At 38.3% G+C, this 19,982-nt stretch overlaps 2 protein-coding genes across 2 annotated transcripts in view; both read right to left on the minus strand.

Moving 5' to 3' along the window:
• Positions 1–6,729: 6,729 nt before the first annotated feature.
• On the minus strand, positions 6,730–15,543 carry ptf1a (pancreas associated transcription factor 1a). Its single transcript, XM_051867031.1, has 3 exons — positions 15,454–15,543; positions 7,343–8,294; positions 6,730–7,232 (listed from the first exon to the last, which is right to left on the minus strand). The coding sequence occupies exons 2-3, from the start codon at positions 8,211–8,213 to the stop codon at positions 7,030–7,032; spliced, it is 1,074 nt and encodes a 357-aa protein (XP_051722991.1). The 5' UTR covers positions 8,214–8,294; positions 15,454–15,543; the 3' UTR covers positions 6,730–7,029.
• A 375-nt stretch (positions 15,544–15,918) lies between these two features.
• Positions 15,919–19,982, minus strand: part of dlgap1a (discs, large (Drosophila) homolog-associated protein 1a) — a 78,100-nt gene continuing 74,036 nt past the window's right edge. Inside the window, exon 11 of the mRNA XM_051874706.1 lies at positions 15,919–19,427. Coding sequence (XP_051730666.1) covers positions 19,212–19,427 — 216 coding nt within the window. The 3' untranslated portion in view covers positions 15,919–19,211. The remainder of the gene's footprint in view (positions 19,428–19,982) is intronic.

The raw sequence follows: 19,982 nt of genomic DNA on the forward strand, positions 1-19,982 counted from the left end.
AAAACAATCCCAGGAGGGGGTATCGCACTAAAGTTGTTTGCTACTTTCACAGGGTTTCAGGCTCAGGTTGTAAAACAACAAAGTGGAATTTTAGCTGAACTCCAGAAATTAATTAGTTTCATTAGTTGGTAGATAAATGGCGATGGCTGGTGTGTTGGATTCCAGCAGAGTTTCACCATAGAGGGTTAATGGGAGTCTGGCCTGGAAGCTTTCCCAGCTCTGGCCCAAGGCCATTTCAGCCAATCACTCTAAACTTGTGGTCAAGTTGCACTGAGCTGTACGCTTTTGCTTCGCTGCCACAGCTATAAGTTTGTTCAAAGCTGAAAAACGATTGAAAAACAAATAATTGAAGTTTTTCTGTTTTTTAAAGTAATGGGGTTGCCAAAGGGACTCATAGTAATTTGAGCAATTAAAATGAATAAAAAACAACAAAATAACACTTTTATATTAATATAGTCCCCACTTAATTTATTCTCATATATATATATATATATATATTAGTTGCGGAGAAATAATTTATTAATGTCATAAAGCTGGACATCTTTACTCTAAATATATTTGTATTTTGTGTGTGCGTGTGAGTGTGTGTGTGTTACAGCTGCATTTGTGTTGCAAATACCTCCCCGCTGAGAAATGCTTATAATAGGAGAAATCAGTTGGACAGCAGTGAGGTTCATGCCAGCGAACAACTGAAAGGTCTGTTTTCATAGATTCCCTTTTGTGAATATTAAAACGAGACCTGGTGAAAAATGATGCATGCTTTTACACTTTAGAAACCTGGCAACTAGGGGAAAAACCCTCTCAAGTCCATCCTGTCGAACAAAGGGCGGTCGACGCATTGAGCTAAGATGCAGCGAGTTCTGCGTCCCAGGCACATGACGTGCATCATGGAAACATATTGTATCGAAATCGTTTGTGGGAGAATACCGGGGATGAAAAAGAATGGGGCGCTTTGATCCGCGCCCTGGGGTCCCGAGCTCCCCGAGTGCGCGCAGACTGACTGCAAGGCCTTATTCACTTTCAGATAGACACACTTACAAACGCCAGTGAATGAAATTTGCATATTTGTAATTTATCACATTTTAGCCGACTTTTCTGTCTCTTTGCGGAAGGTAGAAGTCTGAATAAAAAAGTGGATCAATTATCAACGCGAAGCTGTTCTCTTCTCATAGGCAGAAGGCTGTGGTTTGGAAATTAAAGTTGTTGTAAAAAAAACCCCAACAAAAACAAAGGAAAACCTCAACAAATGAAAAAGTAGAACTATACAACGGCATTTTAGACGAACCAACAACTATAAATCCACAGAAACATCATGCTTCAAAAGTATGTTTTATAGCCTTTTATTATTTGTTTTTTACTTGCCAAAATTTACTTTTTAATTTTTGACATGTCATGGAAAAAATAGCCTATGCCAGCCACAGTGCGATTAATGGCGGCTGCCTTGAACCTCCTTAGAGGAAACCAGACAGTTGGGGGGTCTTAAATACCTTTTAAACAAAAGTTGTTGTTTTTTTTTAATGATTATATTTGTGAAATGTAAATCTACAATAAATTGACAACTGCTATGGTTGTACGTCCACAGGATTATACGCGTCTGTTTAGCACACTCTGACTAACCTTGTTGGAAAACATACTGAAAAAATGACGCTACGAAAATTAGCCTACTAACAAAAAGCAATTACATAATTTGCACGTCGGCCTAAAATTATTTATTATATGGGAATTCATAGAAACTGAAAGCTCTATGAAAGCCCTCATGTTGCATGCTATTAACATATTTATTCAGGTTGTTTTGCTAAGCCCTCATTGCTTGAAGAATTCCTTGAAGAACTATCAGAATATGTGCATTCCCTTGCGATGGGTTCAAACAAAGCAAAAAGCATTAATAAAAGTATGGGATCCAGGCATTTGAATGAAGTGACAGGCTGGGTCTGGATATCTTAGCGCTGACACAAAACCGCATACGGTAACTACATGCCTGCCTTGAAATACGAGGGTTTGAATAAAGGAGCAGTAATATTTCATATGAGGCACGCAAAAGCTGGATACAATGCCTCTCATATTAAGAACAATATTCAGTCCATTCTGTGGCGAACAAAGATCATAGCACGACGTCTTTGAGGCTAATTCAGTCAAAGGCACATTTTGGCTTTCCCCGCGGTAAGGTCAGTGTCGTTGTGTATGGTCCACCAAGGGTGGTATGGGGTTCCATGGCCAAGCAAAGCCAGCTGTCCCTGGTGTAGGGCGACCAATCAGAATTGTTATTATAAAGCACCAGAGATACTATTGTGGCTAATCGTGAACCTTGTGTTATGGAGTGTAAAAGTTCAAAGTTTTTTCTTCTTTGCCTAATAGCTTAGCACTATACTATCTTAATATTTTACGCACAATGCAAGTTTTGTACGGTCAGATATGGCTTCTAAATTAACGATTGGACTTTTTTGTCTAGAAGTTTGCTTTGACCGTGACTTGGAAAAACACCAATACAGTTCGCTGTAATCGGTCCATTAACCATCAAAACTAATAATTAAAAATGGCGGTAGGTTAATCATGTCATATTAAAAGGTGTCATGCCTGAGGTTATATAATGTGTTTTAACGTTCAAGAATGGTTTGACTTGTTAACTTTGAACATATGTGCTCTGTAACGCTGATCACAAGGTAAAAACTTAATTTAGCCTACATAATAAAATATAATTTATCATATCATTTCAGTGATGTATTAAGAATATTATTTATTGAGGAAAAAACAAAAAAAAACAAAAAAAACAATTCACTTTCACATCAACATATTAAATATGCACATTAAATGCATAAAGAACGCCTCATATAAAAGTAACCGCAGCAAGAAAATAGAAATCTGGAGGAAAATCTTGTGCTGAAAGTCTTTTTCCTGAATTGAATCTTTGGGGTGAAGAGAGGGAGGCCACCTTCAGACGAGCAAAACTCTGGCAGCTTCCCATTTCGCTCTTGTTAGCTGGACATCCCGTGCGCAAAAACCCTGCTTGCCTTGGTGATATTTTATTTTCCAAGGTCCAATGTCATGGCATAACAGTATTTTTTTCTGGAGGTAACTGGCGTCTTTTGTTACAAAAGAGAATGAGGAGCTGCCTAAGGGGGTCATTCTCTCCTTTTATGCTCAATTGAACAATATTTTCTTTTTCTTAAAAATCCTGCACGCGTGCGCGCTTTTGTGCACTTGTTTCCCTGGATCCTGTTTGGCTGCTAAGAAGTTAAATGATTCGCAATAGACACCGGTTGCTGTGTCGAGGGTTTCGTCAGTACAAAGGCTGCTGCTTTCGCACCATATGCTTAATGGACACAGCCGTAAAGGCCATAATAAAGGTAAAACGTGGTCTTTTAAAAGTTGGAAAGGTTCCCTTTATTTGATTTAGATGGGGCAGACTACGTGCGCACAAACCAAAGCGCGCCCGGGCATTGACTCGCTCTTTCTTTTCTGAGGCACTGCAGCCACCACGTAGTGTTTCATTACAACATAAGCTTTTCATCACCCGGCTTTGTTCTGAATGAAAGTAATGCTGTGAATTAAAGAAATGACAATATTTTCTATCAGCTTGAAGGTCCAAGAGAAGGGCTCTCAAGCTTGGCAAAAATCAGGCACATCATTCATCACGTCACCCCGCACCTGTGGTCCTGGCATTCAAAGTATACAAACCTATTCTTATTAACCTTAATTATTCAAAAACGACACAATGGCTGAAATAGAGCAGGTTGAAGTCTGTTTATTGGTCGTAAATGTCTCTCTGAAGATCTCCAAGGCTCTTTGTTAGTCCCGCGCGGAGACCGCTCTTCTCCTTTCAGACATGAGTAGCCTTGGACTTTTCAGTTTTCAATCGTAACATCTGCTTAATCGTACGGATCAAAATATGGAGACACCAAACATATGCAATGGAGGATTTGTTAAATCCGGGTAATGAGTTATTAACAAGACGAAACAATGGAGCAGGATGGTGAGGGCCTTATGTTAACGGAGTCACTTTTCGGAGCGCCTCGCATTACCCTTCCCTCTAAACCGAACGCCAGGTGATGGCGAGGGAATCAATGTCCTTGGGAGGCAGCGCTCCGGTCCTTTTTTCAGCACGTGAAACATTGGGTGGACATAAATTTAATGGCTTGATCAAGCCACTGCAGTGCGTCTATTGCCCGTGGACTTGGAGGACAAAACAATCCCGTCGGCTGGCTCGTGTTGGCGCCCTAAATCCGGGTGGATCATTGAAAATGTGTTTTATTATAACGCACGTCATGCTTTACTGTTCCCATATTGTGTCAAGACAAAGGCTAATGGTACATTAAAGACAAGAAAACCATGCCAACACGTCTTGGAGACGTTGTAGACGGAGACGGGCCTCCCTCTTTGCTTGTTTTAAGCAGCTGCTGTCCAGGACCCAGGCGCACAAAAAGAACAAGTTTGAAATACCAGGTGCATCGAAGAGAAACTCGACAGGGACGGATATTTTAAAGCTCAGAGCACAGTCCTAGCAATAAAGATATCATGGCAATTATCTGCAGACTCAGCACCGTGTAAAACTAGGGGCGCCTGGACAGCCTGTACTTTGGCAACAAAGTCCCCCTACCCGGGGTGCATGATGAGCCCGGCTTTCTCAAGCACCTGTTAGCCTGTGCCCTCCCGAGGTAGCCTGATATTTTTTTGGACAAATAATTAGTGATATATTTGCTGTATTGAGGATTACGCTGTACCCCCCAGAGGCCACTTGGACATGGGGGATTTAGTAGGCTTTAAAGAGTTTGGGTATCGGGGAATCAACTGGTGTTTGTTCAAGCTGGCAGCTGGCACCCCGATGCCACTGTTGCCATGCACTAATGAAAATGCGCTGGACTCAAAGATTTTCAGTCTTATCCTCCATATTTTTGCAGGCGATAATCCGAATATGAGCAGATTTAAAGCTTATGAGAATCTTGATAGACGTTGTTCCCAGCTTAGCGCGTATCGTAAGATTGTTGACACTGATAGTTATAAACCGTGCGTAATCGTTTCACTTTCTTTAATAATTATAGGTGATGACTATATGGGGCTCATAATTAATGGCGACGACTGTACATTTAGTTTCCTAAAATGTCAAAATCTGCCTGCTTTAACGCGCACAGGAAAAGAGTGAAAAAAAATCACATTTTTTTTGTTTGTTTGTATTTAATTAATCAAATCTGACCAAACTTTGCAAAGCCTACATGAAATCGCCCCGTATTGATTCCAGTTTCTGCACAATACCATTAGCTACCCACTGTGGGACGCTGGAACACATAATAACGGGTATAAACCTGACAAGCAATAAACGGTCGCCTTTTAAGCTTTGCCAAGCCAAAATCCCAAAGTGACAAAATAGAAACCTGAAAAGATGCAGTGCATCAGCCTTTTTCTTCCGCTCCATCGGCGCTCTTCCAAAAGATGCTTTAAGGGTTTTGTACTGTGCCTGTTTTGAAAAACTCTTTTCACTTGTATAAGATGCCAAAATACAATGATAGCCGCATTTTTTTTCGTCTGTCCTCTTTCCTTAATCAAATTGAAATGTTACCACGGGCAAATAGTTGAAATCGCCATAAGACGTTTGGGGTCCTTTATCTTAGTTAAGTCTGACTTGCTAACATTTGACTTTCTAATGAGCATAATGGGATTACATGGTTTTAGTCCTGCGCCCTGGATAGCAGGAATCAACGCGTTTAATGAGGCGCTAATACATGGAAAAGTTGGATTATGTCCATCAGTTAAGATTTCATTTAATTCATTAGGAAAGTTCACAATGGAGTTTTTGTCGGATTATTGTTGACACTGATTAAATAAACTAAATAGGGAAGTAAATACATGAGTAACCGGTAAGCATTTGTTAACAAGAGCAAAAATGTAATAATGCTTCCGCTTATTGTATGATTGCACACAGTGTATTAATTAAGTGACATATAGAACAAACAAGATTAGACATTACAAAATAAACAAATGAGATTTTACAGTATTAAATAAATACCTGTGATTCCAGTCCCAGTCCATCCAAGATATTAGCCTCCAAGCGCTCTTCATGAGTTTACATTGGACATGTGTTTGGGCTACCTCTTAATAACTGCGAGAGCTGACGTAGAGACAACTGGGTACATAGAACACGAGTGGATACCACGGGAAAATGTAGCCTCTGAGCACCTGCAGTGTACCCAGGCCAACTGCCCAAGGCAAAGGAAACGTCATGCCTCTTTTAGCAATTTGGATCCACACTTTAAAACATACTCGTTCCTCTCCTGTTTAGTTATTTATTTATTTTTCACCCAAACTGTCAGAGTCACAGCGAGGGTCCGTCAGATTTCCATAATGATAAATAGTGACATCTTTCAGCTGTTGTTGCACACTATATCCAAGGCTTCACACCTCACATTAAAGTGTCTATTCAGAAATGACGTTTTAGTTACAGTTAATCGCACGATTTGACTCTGGCCTATTCATTGTCACGGAATAAAAGATGACCTGTCTACAAGATATATCATCATATATGCCTACTCTTTTGACGTTATCATATTGTATAAAATAGAATTATATAGTATACCAAAAGATGCATGTTTGCCTAAATTATTTCATTTTGAATCATTTTCAAAACTGATGTTGAGCAAACAAACAAACAATAGATATTTTGAGGGTCCATTATTTTGTGGTAGGAATTGTTTATAGGCCTATTGGGACATCGAAAGATTCAAACACATGAGCGTGGGATACTATAGACAAATTTATTGAGTCATCATATCAGTATAAATATAGACGATTTTTCGTGTTTCGTTTGTATAAAAATATGTTTTGTTTGACATAAAATCCGTATTAAATTAGAAAAATATATTACAGCACAATTAAAACAATTAAATACACACAATGATTGCCAGTGGCCTTATGTTCAATTCAGACTAAAAGCTGAAACATGGATAGACACAATAATATATAACAGAGAAACAAAAAAATGGATATATCCATACAATTCAGTTGTACACAATGTGTATACATGATAATAACGGCACTGCCTTAGGAAATAAAGTTAAAGGGGGGTTCATTCTCAATGTTGTTTATGGATGATTTCAAGTGCAACTTTCGTGGGTCCTCTGGTGTCCAGACTTTCGCTGTTCTAATGATGTTCTGATCTTTTAACTGCTTCTCATCAGTCCATGAAAGAGAGTGTCCGGCGAGAGGAGGCAAGCCGTAGTCTGGGTCATTTGGAGATGGGGATCCTAGAAAAAATAAAAAGACGAGAGTTGTTTAAAAAATGATGATAACAACATCAACAACAGTAATAATATGTCTAATAATAAAGACAAAATAATCATAATGATATACATACTTGTTCCTCTGTGGCAAATGATGACTTTTTTAGGTTGGTTTAAAGTATCACTGTGTGGGTTCCGGATTGGCATGTCGGACTGCACAAGTTCTGCAAGGAAGTTTATGTAGCCGATTGCCAGACGTAAAGTGTCAACTTTTGAAAGTCTCTTCTCGTATGGTAGGGTAGGGATGTGAGATCGAAGTCCCTCGAAAGCATCGTTAATGGACTGCATCCTCCGTCGCTCCCGGACGTTAGCCGCTTGACGCAACTGTTGCATCTCCGCTTCGGATCTCATGCGCCTCCGCCTCTTCAGTAAGAGACCGTCTCTATGAGGGGACAGCTCCGAGGTACTGTCAGCGCATCCGTACGAGAAAGTCGAAGAAGACGAGGAAAAAGAGAAGTTGCCAACGTCACAATAGTCTCCGTCCTGCGCTATCCGACTGTCCTTGTAATATTCTTGGATTTGACTGGTGAGGAAATCGACGTCCTCGTCCAAAAAGTCGTCTGTGTCTAAGTGGTCTCTCGAAGAGTGGTCCGTGAAGAAGTCATCGTCGTCGAAATAAGGGGAGGAGAAGGAGTCTAAGCCTGTGAATGGATCCAACACAGTGTCCATTTTTTTGTGCTGTGTTGGTGTTGCCCAGTAACAACAATCGCCGACTTTTCGAGCTTTCCTCTTGATGCTCAAGAGTTGGTTCGGTTTGAAAGGCGGCACGCGAGGACTCTTATAACTACATCCATAGTCGCGTGCCACTGACCGTAAGCGCCAACCAATCAGCGCCAAGCATCCCCAGCGTCCGCAGCTGAGGCAGCTCACCTTAGGATAAGGCATGTTGACAGGCCACCTCCTCCAGTACACGCCCCCTGAGCCCAAAACACCGAGACAGGACATGCTCCTAAATTGTCGACAAAGCGACTGCCTATATTGACAACTGTATCAGAAATCATCTCTCCGTCAGTGCCCCAGTCAAACCTTAAAAAACGACCACAATAAATGAAAACATTTTTTTTTTTTTACATAGACTTCAATCGACCTAAATGACAGAAATGCGTGATTTTGCAGCACACTATATTTTATGATACAAAATAATAAATGAAAATCACATTATATAACTGTAATGCATTAATATTTAAAATTAATTTATATATTTTATATAGCCTAATATTAATTGATTTGTCATGTGAATTTTCTATCAATTTTACATTATTCTGTGGTATTTTGTAATTTATCGGTTCCTCGGATGTTAAACAGACAAATAACAACAATTAAAGGGTTAGTTCACCCAAAAATGAAATTAAAGTCATTAATTACTGGTGTGAAATGACAAGAGGGTGAGTAAGACCTTCGTTCATCTTCGGAACACAAATTAAGATATTTTTGATGAAATCCAAGGTTTTTTTTAATCCCCAATAGAAAGCAACGTAATTACCGTCATTCAAGGTCCAGAAAGGTATTAAAGACATCGATAAAATAATCAAAGTGACTACAGTGGTTCAATCTTAATGTTATGAAGTGACAAGAATACTTTTTCTGCGCAAAAACAAAACGAAAATAACAACTTTATTTAACAATTTCATCTCTACCCTGTCAGACTAGAGGTGCGTCCCAATTCGCGTACTTATGCACTATTCTAACGTTTTTTCCAAAAAGAAACACTTTAAATACCCGGTTGATGCACTAAATTAATGGAAAAAACGAAGTGTGGAATGTTGGACACTTCATGCACTGTCGCAGCTTTAGTTACGTAGCGGAGGGGGAGGGGGTATCAGACTCCGTTGTTAAATGACAAAATAACCTTATACAATTCACGCACTACATGGATGAGTACATAGTGCATTAGTACATAGCCTAGTGTATAAGTGCATAGTGTATAGTGTGTCGTTTGGACGCAGCTTAGCAGTTGACATAGTGAACAGTTCGGCGCTTCAGTGTTTACGTCCGAACGCCGGCTCAGTATTGGCCGGCTCCGGCGTCAGCATCACACGTGAACAGGCGTCGGCCAATACTGAGTCGGCGTTCTGATGTAGAACCTAGAAGCGCTGCAACGAAAATAGCGTAGGAGAATGACAGGGGAGAGACGAATTTGTTGAATAAAGTCATTATTTTTGTTTTGTTTTTGCGCACAAAATGTATTCTCGTCGCTTCATAACATAAGGTTGAACCACTGTAGTCACGTTAACCCTTTTAACAATGTTTTTATTACTTTTCTGGACCTTGAATGTGGTAATTTCGTTGCTTTCTATTGAGGATAAAAAATTTAAAAAATCTTGGATTTGATCAAAAAATATCTTCATTTGGGTTCCGAAGATGAACGAAGGTCTTACGGGTTTTGGAACAACATGACGGTGAGTACTTAATGACAGAAATTTCATTTTTGGTTGAACTAACCCTTTAAGGGACATGGTGTACCCTCTTAATTATTGACACTTAAATGTTAGTTTTGTCTGGCCGTTTGTTTTTCAGTGACTGGATAGAGTGCACCCAGTTACCACATGTAATTAAGGGGTCAGGGAGGTAGGTAGGCCTACTGTTGACCCTGTCACCTTGAGGCTCCTCTTAAAGCAGGTAACCATTCAAGCGCTCACCATTCGCGTGCGCGAAGCCCCTTCCATCGGCCTCTTAATTATCGAGACGTGCAGCTATGTTAAAGCCCCATTGGTTGTCCACGAGGTCCATACAATACAGCACAAACATTTGTGTATGAGTGATGTCAGTGAAAGGAGCTGTCATTTAAGAGGCAGAAAGGGTAAAGAATAGGTCTCTCATCAATCACGGGCTGTAGGATGCCTGGCCGCACGTTTGTATCAAAGCAGTGGACACTCGCCTGTTCAAAAAACAATCACAAGAATAAGGCGAGAGCTCCAGTGGTAAAGCGGAGGCGTTTTCAGCTTTCAATACGAACAACCTATAGTCACCCTAAAGCGCATCTTTAACAATACGTGTTCTTGAACAGACGGACAAATATTGAATGGCAAAACAAACATGAATGAAGATTGTACATTAAGAGGAGCGCTGTTTGCAAAACACATTTGCAGAAAGACAAATTAAACCAAAGAGAAATAGTCTCTCAATTTCCTAAAAAGTTAGTTACCATTTCAACACGATCTCCTAGTACTGCGTATCTATAGCTCGAGTTTATGTTTGTATTTGGCGTGCTATTTATATGCTGATATTATTTTTGGCGTGCATATGATACGCGACGTTGGTGTTATTCATACAGGTAGTTTCACAAACCAAAAAGCAGTTTTCAGTGAAGAATTTTTAAATATTGTGTCCATAAACATTATTCTCTGGAAAAGGCCATTACATTTTTTTACTCTCATGCTCCAAGCAGCTTTAGCATTAATAGATTAAAATGATTTAACGTAGGCTAAAAACATTAAAATAAAAAGCCAATCTAATATATGCCTATTCTGTAGTTTAAATCCTGCTTTAAAATCATAATGTTAATTTTCCTGTATATTAAATATCTGTAAAACGTTTAAAATAGCGCTTCTGGATTTGGATATAGGCTATATATACACACTATTTTATACACTTTGTTTTATACACAACAAAGTATATACACTATTATTTAAATGAACTTTACACTATTTATTTAAATTTATATATATATATATATATATATATATATATATATATATATATAGCATTAAAAGCATTTAAATACATAGTGTAAAGTTCAATTAACAGGGACCGCCACGCTTTTGACCGACAAATTCCTATAGATTTTTAGAATAAATAAAGGAGTTGTCATATAAAAGTGGGTGGTTGTATGTTTTCTTTTAACACGAGACATCATTATACAAGTCCTTGAATAACAAACAAGACTAAATATACCAGCGGAGAAACGACAAGCAGCGGGTAAGGTTTTATTATGTATGGGGCTGGTACTGGCATTAAGAGCAGTGTGCCTCACAGTGGTCGCCAATGAGGAGGTTTGTAAGACACCTCACAACAAATTATGCTGGTACCTGAGATGCTAACTGGTTGGAGCCCATAAACAACCCTTATTCTCTGCTATTCAAACAAAGATGGAGGGGGTCACTTTGTTAGTTAAAGGGAAAAAGGGTCTGGTGAGTGTATGGTTGTAGCACCCCGCTGCAAGCTGCAACGCGAGGGACAATCCGTGGGAATCACACCACTTGCGCGCTCTGCACTCAAAGAGACCCACTGCCGGCAGTGAATGAACAGAGCAGCCGTACAGCTTGTATGCTAAAACGCGTATTTAGAATATTAAAAAAGGTGTTGATAAATGTCTCTCTTTTTTTGCAAGAGGACTGTTATTAATTTATTGCTTGACAGTTTAAAAATCTACGAGGAGCAAACACTTTAGAAATGTCAATATTTAGTTCAATTTAAATATATGAAAAAAAAAATGATTTTGTTTTTCTTCAGACTATATAACACAAATAAGAAAAGTCACTGAACGATTATTTACTCAAGAGCACAAAGTTCACGTTCAAGTGCATATAAACTCTCCATGATTTGGAATGGTGCACCTGTGGAGTCCACTGTGGAGCGACACAAGTGGCACCTGAACGCCCACCGGTTGTTCAGCAAAGCGAGTCATTCAGCCATTAAGCACAGACAGGACCGTGACCGTCACCTTTGCGCTATCAATTAAGCAATGTCACATATCTCAGCGACCGCGGCTGCAGACCTTGGGCTGGCATGGGAATAGCAACACATGGATTTTTGAACAGATATTACGCGTTATAAATGAGACGTCTTATTTCAGGTCATGGTGCATTACAGTTCATGAGGCGAGGCTGCAAGCAGCAAGAACCGACGCGGTAAAAATATTAAAAACTAAGATAATAATTACATTATAATAATATTTCATTATTAACGATACAGTTGTTTTAGAAACTTTTTTGGGATTAGTGAGAGGAAAAAGTTAACAGAGTTTCAATTTATTTAAGTGGAAATCGCTACTAATCCGTTTAATCTCTTTGTGTCAAACCGGATTAGAGAAAGGATTAGATATAAAGACAGATTAAATGAATCAATCAATGACAATAATTGGACTACTTAACAAGGTAATATGGGCTTGATAAGTGCACCAAGCCTCTTGTTTTAGAGGACATGATTTTTGACTTGGCTTCCCTTTCTGGGCCATTTAAAAAAATCTATTTCCAGCAACAAATAGCCAACAATTGTTGAAACAAAAGCCACACAATGTGATTGGCGCTGGTCCTCGCGTGTTGGGTAATGTAAAACGATAAAAGGCACCACACTTTGTCGACGCGCCTGTCAAGTGGCTTTCATTGTTTCTACACTTTACATTTATTGACCTGGTATTCAAAAAGGTTGACTGGTAGACAACTATTGACTACAGGAGCCTTGCGTTTTCACGGCCTCTTTGAGGGGTCATAGATGTTAGGAGCGCAAGCTGCACAACACTGGGGATCCCTGGGAATCCAGCCACATGCGCCAGAGCAACAGGAGCAGCAACAGCGCACTGAGCGCTCGTCCTCCAGCTTGCCAGACAAATTAGAACCGTAGTCGTGGGGTGTGGAGAGATTCCTGCATTCACAGCGATGAACAAATAAAGCGCTCTTTCTTAAGTGGCACATCATTGTCCCTTCATATTTAAGACAGGCAATGGTTTCATTCAAACAGCAGCAGAAACTCAGCATCTCAATGTATGAAAGATACTTCATCGAATATAGGTATGGTTAGTTAAATTCGATTAAACCCATTAAAGGACGACTCATATTTTATCCTTGATTAACAGCATCAATTTCATGGATCTGGAACTGGGGAATGTAGTTAGAAGCGTAATCATAATCCTCTCAAAAGCGTAAACAGCACCTATAAAAGTGTTATATAGCCTAGTTATTATTACGTTTATCCTCGCGGAAATTAAGAAGATTATTGATTCACTACATCCTAGTCTAATTGATTTTTCCTGCGTTAATCTGAAAATATGGCTGCCCTCAGGCTGTTTCAGATTAGTGAGGTGTTTGAGTAGCGTCCAGCAAATAAACCTTAGAGGAAAAGGGGCGCGCGGGGGTGCAGGGTCGTCCTCTTCAGGAGCTCCCATTTCCCTTTATCGTTCATTCATTCTGCAAAATAGTAAACAACAAATACCTAGTCGACAAGTTTAAAAATTAAAAATGGATTAACATAAAAAAAGAAGAAGAATCTGTTCGGATTATCTATTTTAAAATGTATACTATCGTGAAATAAATAGTTCTCAACTATGCTAAACGCATAATGGCAAGTAAAATAGTTTCACAAACCAAAAAGCAATCTGTTCATTATTAAGCAGAGCGTTAACGCATCGTTTCGGGAGCTGTCAGCTCCAAAGGTGCTGAATAAGGTCCAAATTCAGAAATATCTCGTTTGTTTACCACACACAAAAAGAGTGCAAAAATAGGCCTACTGCATAAATATGAAATGCTTTTTTTTTTTTTTACTTTGCAAGTTATGAAACATTAGAACTAATATAAGAAAAATACGCATGGGCTATTATTAATATAAATCTATTTCCTGCCAAATTTGGCCTATACTAGCCTATATCAAGACATAGTTTCGGCTAAAAACCAGTTGAGGGTTTTACTTGGCCGGATTTTACACTGGGCAAGTGGCGACCGCGACCCAACAAGATACCAAAACCGTGACAAAAAAGTGAACAAAAACGCCTTTATAGTTGAATTATGCGCAAAATAAAGCAATTTCATTGGGCGCACGGCCTTTGACAATAACGAGATAGGCTAGCATTAGCCTACCACTCAATTTTTCAAGTTGTTGATAAGCCTATTTATTTCGCTGTCCAAACTATGCACGATTTTATCAATGCTTTGTATCCTCAAATTAATCTTCAAATGCCTATGGTATTAATGCATTACCATAGTCCAGTTTTTTACAATTTCGGTTTGTAAAATGTGTCGCTTATGATCTAATATTTATGAGCATAATGAACTGAGACACTGAGAAACATAACAGCCTATTTGTGCATATGCAATTTAAAGCATTTAAGAGAGCTAGGCTACATTTATTATTTGCAAAAACGATAACCCAGGGCCCAGTTTTTCGATAACGATTTAAGTCATTAAAAGTGTGCTTTAGCCTACAAGGTTATGCATTTTCCTTTTGGTTTCCCAACAGCGCACTTAACATGAACGCGCATTATTACTAAAGTCGCTGTCTGTTCAAACAAATGTTGCCTAATAATTTTTTTGTTTGTTTGTTTTTTCATAACTTGCGTAGGATTTTTTTTTTTTTGTCTAAAGTTAAGAATATGCTATTTTTATTTATATGGTAGGGACAAAAATAGGCTACATGTTTATAGTTATATAAATATTAGATTTTTTTTTTTTTTCATTTATAATTTTCAAATTCAACAAATAAAAGCTTAAAGTCATACTGTTATTTGCAGGTTTTGCAGGTGACTTCAAAAAGTCTGTCACTCTTGGATCGCTCCAAGAGCACAAGATATTCAGATAACCGACTATTAGGCTACCTAATGTGCTTTTGGGAATCAGTCATCAATTCTAAGATGCTTCGTACGACCGTTTTTACTTTAAACAAAAGGGACCGATTATGTATAACTATACTTTAATAAATAAAAGTATATTTAGGCAGACTATATACACATATATCTTACCCATTAACATAGCATAATTAGTATAGGCCGTCCAAACTGAAGAATGTGCTTTAATGTGCGGGATGGTGCAAGGTGCATTAGAGCAACAAGTGCCTTGTTGCTGGATCCTCAGTGACGCCTAGTGTTGGAAGAGAGCATTGTCGTACAGAAAAATCTGGACATGTTTCCGCAAATTACTTTGATACACTCAGAAATATCGAAATAAACACAAATGTCAGGACGGGACATTACGATGAGGGAAAACTAAAGATTTTATGCATGGTCATCTAATTGCTAGGGATCCCTTTGAAAAGCGTATGGGAAAATCGTTCACCTGATCCCATTCATAACATAATTCACATAAGCTATCATTCTTGTTTGTTTCACTTAAGATTTGAGGAATAAGAATGAGGAATAATATTAGCTTTGCAAGTTTACAAACAGGATTCCCACATTCCCCTCAGGTAGTCCAGCCATCAACATTTTGCTAACACCTAAAAAGCTAATTAGCAAAGTTGCTGACCAAACATTGCTTACCTGTAAAGATATCCCAACAGTTCTCTTGAAATCCTCCACCTCATGAATGATGCTATAGCTCATGTTGTCCTGAAATCCTTGTCATCTGCCTAGTGTTTATTTGGTGATAGCGAATGAGTGTTATTTTTCTTAACAGCGTCTCCTTTTGTTCGAACTAGGTAACTGCCCCTAAACAACATTACAGTCAGACACGCCAAAAAATAAATAAACACAATAGTATTTATTTTTTATATAAACATAAATGCTGAAGTTATATTAATCTAATATCCATTGTTACCGCAAAAACCAAATGAACAGTAATATACATATATTTTAAATTCATTCATTGCAAATTTCTTGGCCCAGCCAATTCATAATATCTAAAAGTTCAGTTCGCCTTCCCATCATGATAATATGGCAAAAGTAATGTGAATTCATATTTTTATGTAGGCCTACACTGTTTGTGTAATACATGTCAAGACATAAAAAGTTTCAAGAATTTATTCTTTGTTCATCGTATGTATGCACATATAATGTTTATACATACAGTACAACATATTCACAATATGAGGGTGGCATGACAGATCACTAAACAGAATCAAAACCGTATAAAATAAATCCTAAATAGATAAGACAAGTAAATAAGTACATAAATAAATAAATAAATAATAGTATAAAGCAGATATATATCTATAGGACTCAAATTGTGTCTGCATGCTTACAGGAACATCCTCATCATTGTTTTCTTGTACAAACAATATAGACTAAAATAAGAACAAGGGGCTTTGATACTGTACATGAGTTCATGAGGCTACTTGACTTCAACCAACAGAAAAATTCAAAGATTGTTAACCAATAAAATTAGGAAGCACTTTTATAGACTCACACACACACGCAATGCGCACAGGCTCTCACACACACCTATTTACCATAAAGATACATACATTCTTTAAAACACAAACGGACTCGCACACCTGTGTGCATTTAACACGCAAACACGCTCACAAATACACGCGTAAAACATCACCACTGGGAGACCCTGAATTTGCTGCACTCGCTTCATCTCCGTCTTTTCCTGAGAGTTTAACGCTAGTTTAGCTCACCTGACACGGCTGATCAGGCAGAGTCACACGGTCCTCTCAGAGTCACAACCCTTTTGAGCACAGAGCTTACAAAAAACTTCCCCCTGTGCCCCAACACAGTATTAAAACACACATGAAATTAAGTCACTGGAATTGCTACTGGAAAGACATAATCTTGTGAACAATGATGAAAAGCTTGCATTTTATTAGAATTCCCCTTCTCGTGTCATTTTTTTTTGCAGTCGTCTCATTGGAGTACCTCTACTTGTCTACATAAAAATCCACAGAAGGCCCCAAATCTATGTTAGAAAAATGATTAGTAGGTTTATTTGTATTTTATACACTAAAGAATATAATAATGTGCCTAAATGTCCCACGTATGACTAAAGAGGTTTTAAAATAAGAAGAACTGTTCAAGAGTGGCCAAGCGTTCACAATAGCAAGCATCAGAATGACAAGAAACAGAAATGGCTACGGAATAGTGAAGGCATCTTTTCATTAGCGATGAATCACTTTTACATCAAAATAATGTAGTATGATTAGAATTTTTATGAGTATTGCTTTTAGCTGAAAATACCCTGTTATGTGGTAATAATTTTCCAATTGTACAAAAAAAAAAAAAAAAAAGGGCAGAGATGGAAGCGAAAAAATTGCAAAACATTCTGCTCTTCTGAGAAAAACAGAAATGCTAAAAGACAATAGGATACAGTATTTCTAGATTGTAAGATGGACTGAGAGAAAGAGAGAGAGAGAGAGGGTTTACCTACTTCACATGGCTAGGAACATAATTCACTATGATCACATCTCTTCAGATCATCAGATTAAGACAGTTTGTGAAAGAGAGAGACTGATGGGAGAAGTAAAACATTAAACCTGCTATAAAATTCCTTCAACCCTCAAGGGAAAAGGTACAGACAGATTATATTACAAACCCCCAGCCCATTCCACTCAAAGTGAATACGCTTATGTTTATTATCTGTTATAAGTCCGTGTAGAGCTGTTAAATGATAAAGTATATATGTGTGTATATGCCCACGTTTATCTACACGGAGAGCAAAGGTCAGCCTATGGCTCTGAGAGAGGTCGCTATGCATGTCTGTGTGTATATGTGATTACAAACAAACTGTATGTAACCACACGTGCAAAGAAAAATATTTAATATAAAGTGGCTGAGCTCCAAATGGTGTGTGTGTGCAAATGATATTATTCAGGGTAGACATATTTAATTTGATGTGAATGAAAGCGAGGCTGTAAAGGAACAGTTGAGCTATTGATAATATGATGTGAGGTTTAAAGTGCTGCTGTAATCTTAAAAAAAAAAAAAAAAAAAAAAGGTTCAGTAGTATATAATTAAGTACTGCAAAATAAAAGTAATTTTTATTGAGTATTTTTGCCCTACTTTCCAGTTAAAATATTTAGAAATATATATTTTGAGAAGCAACACTGTATAGGACATGAAAAGACTTTTCAGAGAATGCATCTCTAATTCTAGTGTATTTTGTGTAATTCCAATGGCAGATTTTTTTTTTTTCATCTTTTCTTTTTTATTTGAAGTATAAAAAAAGTTTAAAATGAGTGGAAGAAATCTGTTGTATTGTTGTAAGACAAAAAAAGTTTGGGGTCAGTAAGATTTTCTTTTTTTGAAAGAAATGAATACTTTTATTCAGCTAGGATATATTAAATTAATCAAAAGTAAATACATTTATAATGTTACAATAGATTTCTATTTTAAATAAATGCTGATAAATATGAACTTTCTATTCATCAAAGAATCCTGAATAAAATCTATCACCGTTTCCACAAAAATATTTAGCAGCAACATTTCAACACTGATAATAATAATAACAAATGTTTTTTTGAGCACCAAATCAGCATATTAGACTGATTTCTGGAGGATCATGTGACACCGAAGACTGGAGTAATGATGCAGAAAATTCAACTTTGCCATCACAGGAATAAATTACATTTTAAAATATATTAAAAAATTTCACAATCTTACTGTTTTTACTGTATATTTATTAAATAAATTAAGCCTTGGTGAGCATAGAGACTTCTTTCAAAAACATAAAAAAAATCTAACTGACCCCAAACTTTTGAATGGTAGTGTAAGTTCAAGATACAATCTATGAAAGCAAGTATTAATAGTTTACAAGTGTTGCATGTTGCTTTCAAAGAAAAAAATCTTGGTTTAAAGAAAAGTTTTACTGGGAACAAGTAAAAAACCTAAGGTTCCTCCAGTGAATCCACCACTGCATGTCCAGGATGTTTAATTCAGGATGTCCTTTTTGTCAGTTTTTTTTTTTTTTTTTTTTTTATAAATCCTGGAAAACAGTCTTTACAAAAAGTTTCCAGGGGATAAAAAAAAAAAACAACAGGAAAACATGGGATGTGAAAATTAGATTAACCATACAACCTAAAGCCTCGTTTTCATTTGCGTAAAATTAAATAAGGCGTTAATAAGTCCTGACTAAATCTTGGGGTCATAGAAATATGATGTACATCTATGTTGGATGTCATTTTTTAAATAATGAAAGGTCAAATTACTACTACTGTGCTATCATGGTGCTGGTGTATGTCGCTCCTAATATACAGTGGTCTTAGCATTAGGCAAATATAGATCTGTGTGACGTGTTGTGCTCATGGCGGAATTCTGCACTTGGGCGTTTATGTGTGAGTGCGTTTTCGTGTTTGGCAGTTTCATAGTCTGGTCTGGGCCTCAGGAATATAGATCTCGATGCTGTCTGCGCTCTCTGTGGCCGAGTTCTGCCGCACCGAAGCGGCTCGCTTGGCCGCCATCAAGCGCTTGCGCGCCTCTTGACGCTGCTTCTCGGTGCTCTCCAGCGAGCGGTCTCTGGCCAGGGGAGGGTGGCCTTTTGGGGGTTTCTTTGGCACTGGGGGAGGCAGCCTTCTCTCCTGAACAGGGATGACAAACAGTCAGTTAGCCGCCACGGCGGGCGGAGAAAGACGAGCGGAGACAGCAATATGGCACACCTGCACACAGACAGTGCTAAGGCCAGCCGCGGCTCCGCGGCCGACTGAGTGCGGTAAGAGAACGGCCCGGCGGGGGTGAGAGGTTGGGGGCCGCTGCCCCCATGGTGCGTGCCAGATGGAATGACTTCTGAAAACAGCTCACTGTCAAACAAACAAACAAATAAAACAAACATGAAGAGGATGTCAGGAAATTAAGAGTGAGTGAGAGAAACATTCACAGTCACATTAGACCAACAGAGCGACACGAGGGAGGCAAGAGCAACACTTTTTGAGGCAAATTAATAATCATTCACAATAATATTGTGGATTTTGAAGGTTTGTTATTGCCAGTGCCCACCCCTGAATGCATAATATCACACTACAGAAGCAACAGATCATGCACATGAATGAAAAAACGCAATGTTGCCCTTTTGATCAGGCATCTGGCACGTCTGCATTCATATTCTTCGTATGTCAATGACTCTGTACTGATTCTGC

This window comes from Ctenopharyngodon idella, chromosome 2 (genome assembly GCF_019924925.1).
Source record: "Ctenopharyngodon idella isolate HZGC_01 chromosome 2, HZGC01, whole genome shotgun sequence".
Classification (NCBI taxonomy): Eukaryota; Metazoa; Chordata; class Actinopteri; order Cypriniformes; family Xenocyprididae; genus Ctenopharyngodon; species Ctenopharyngodon idella.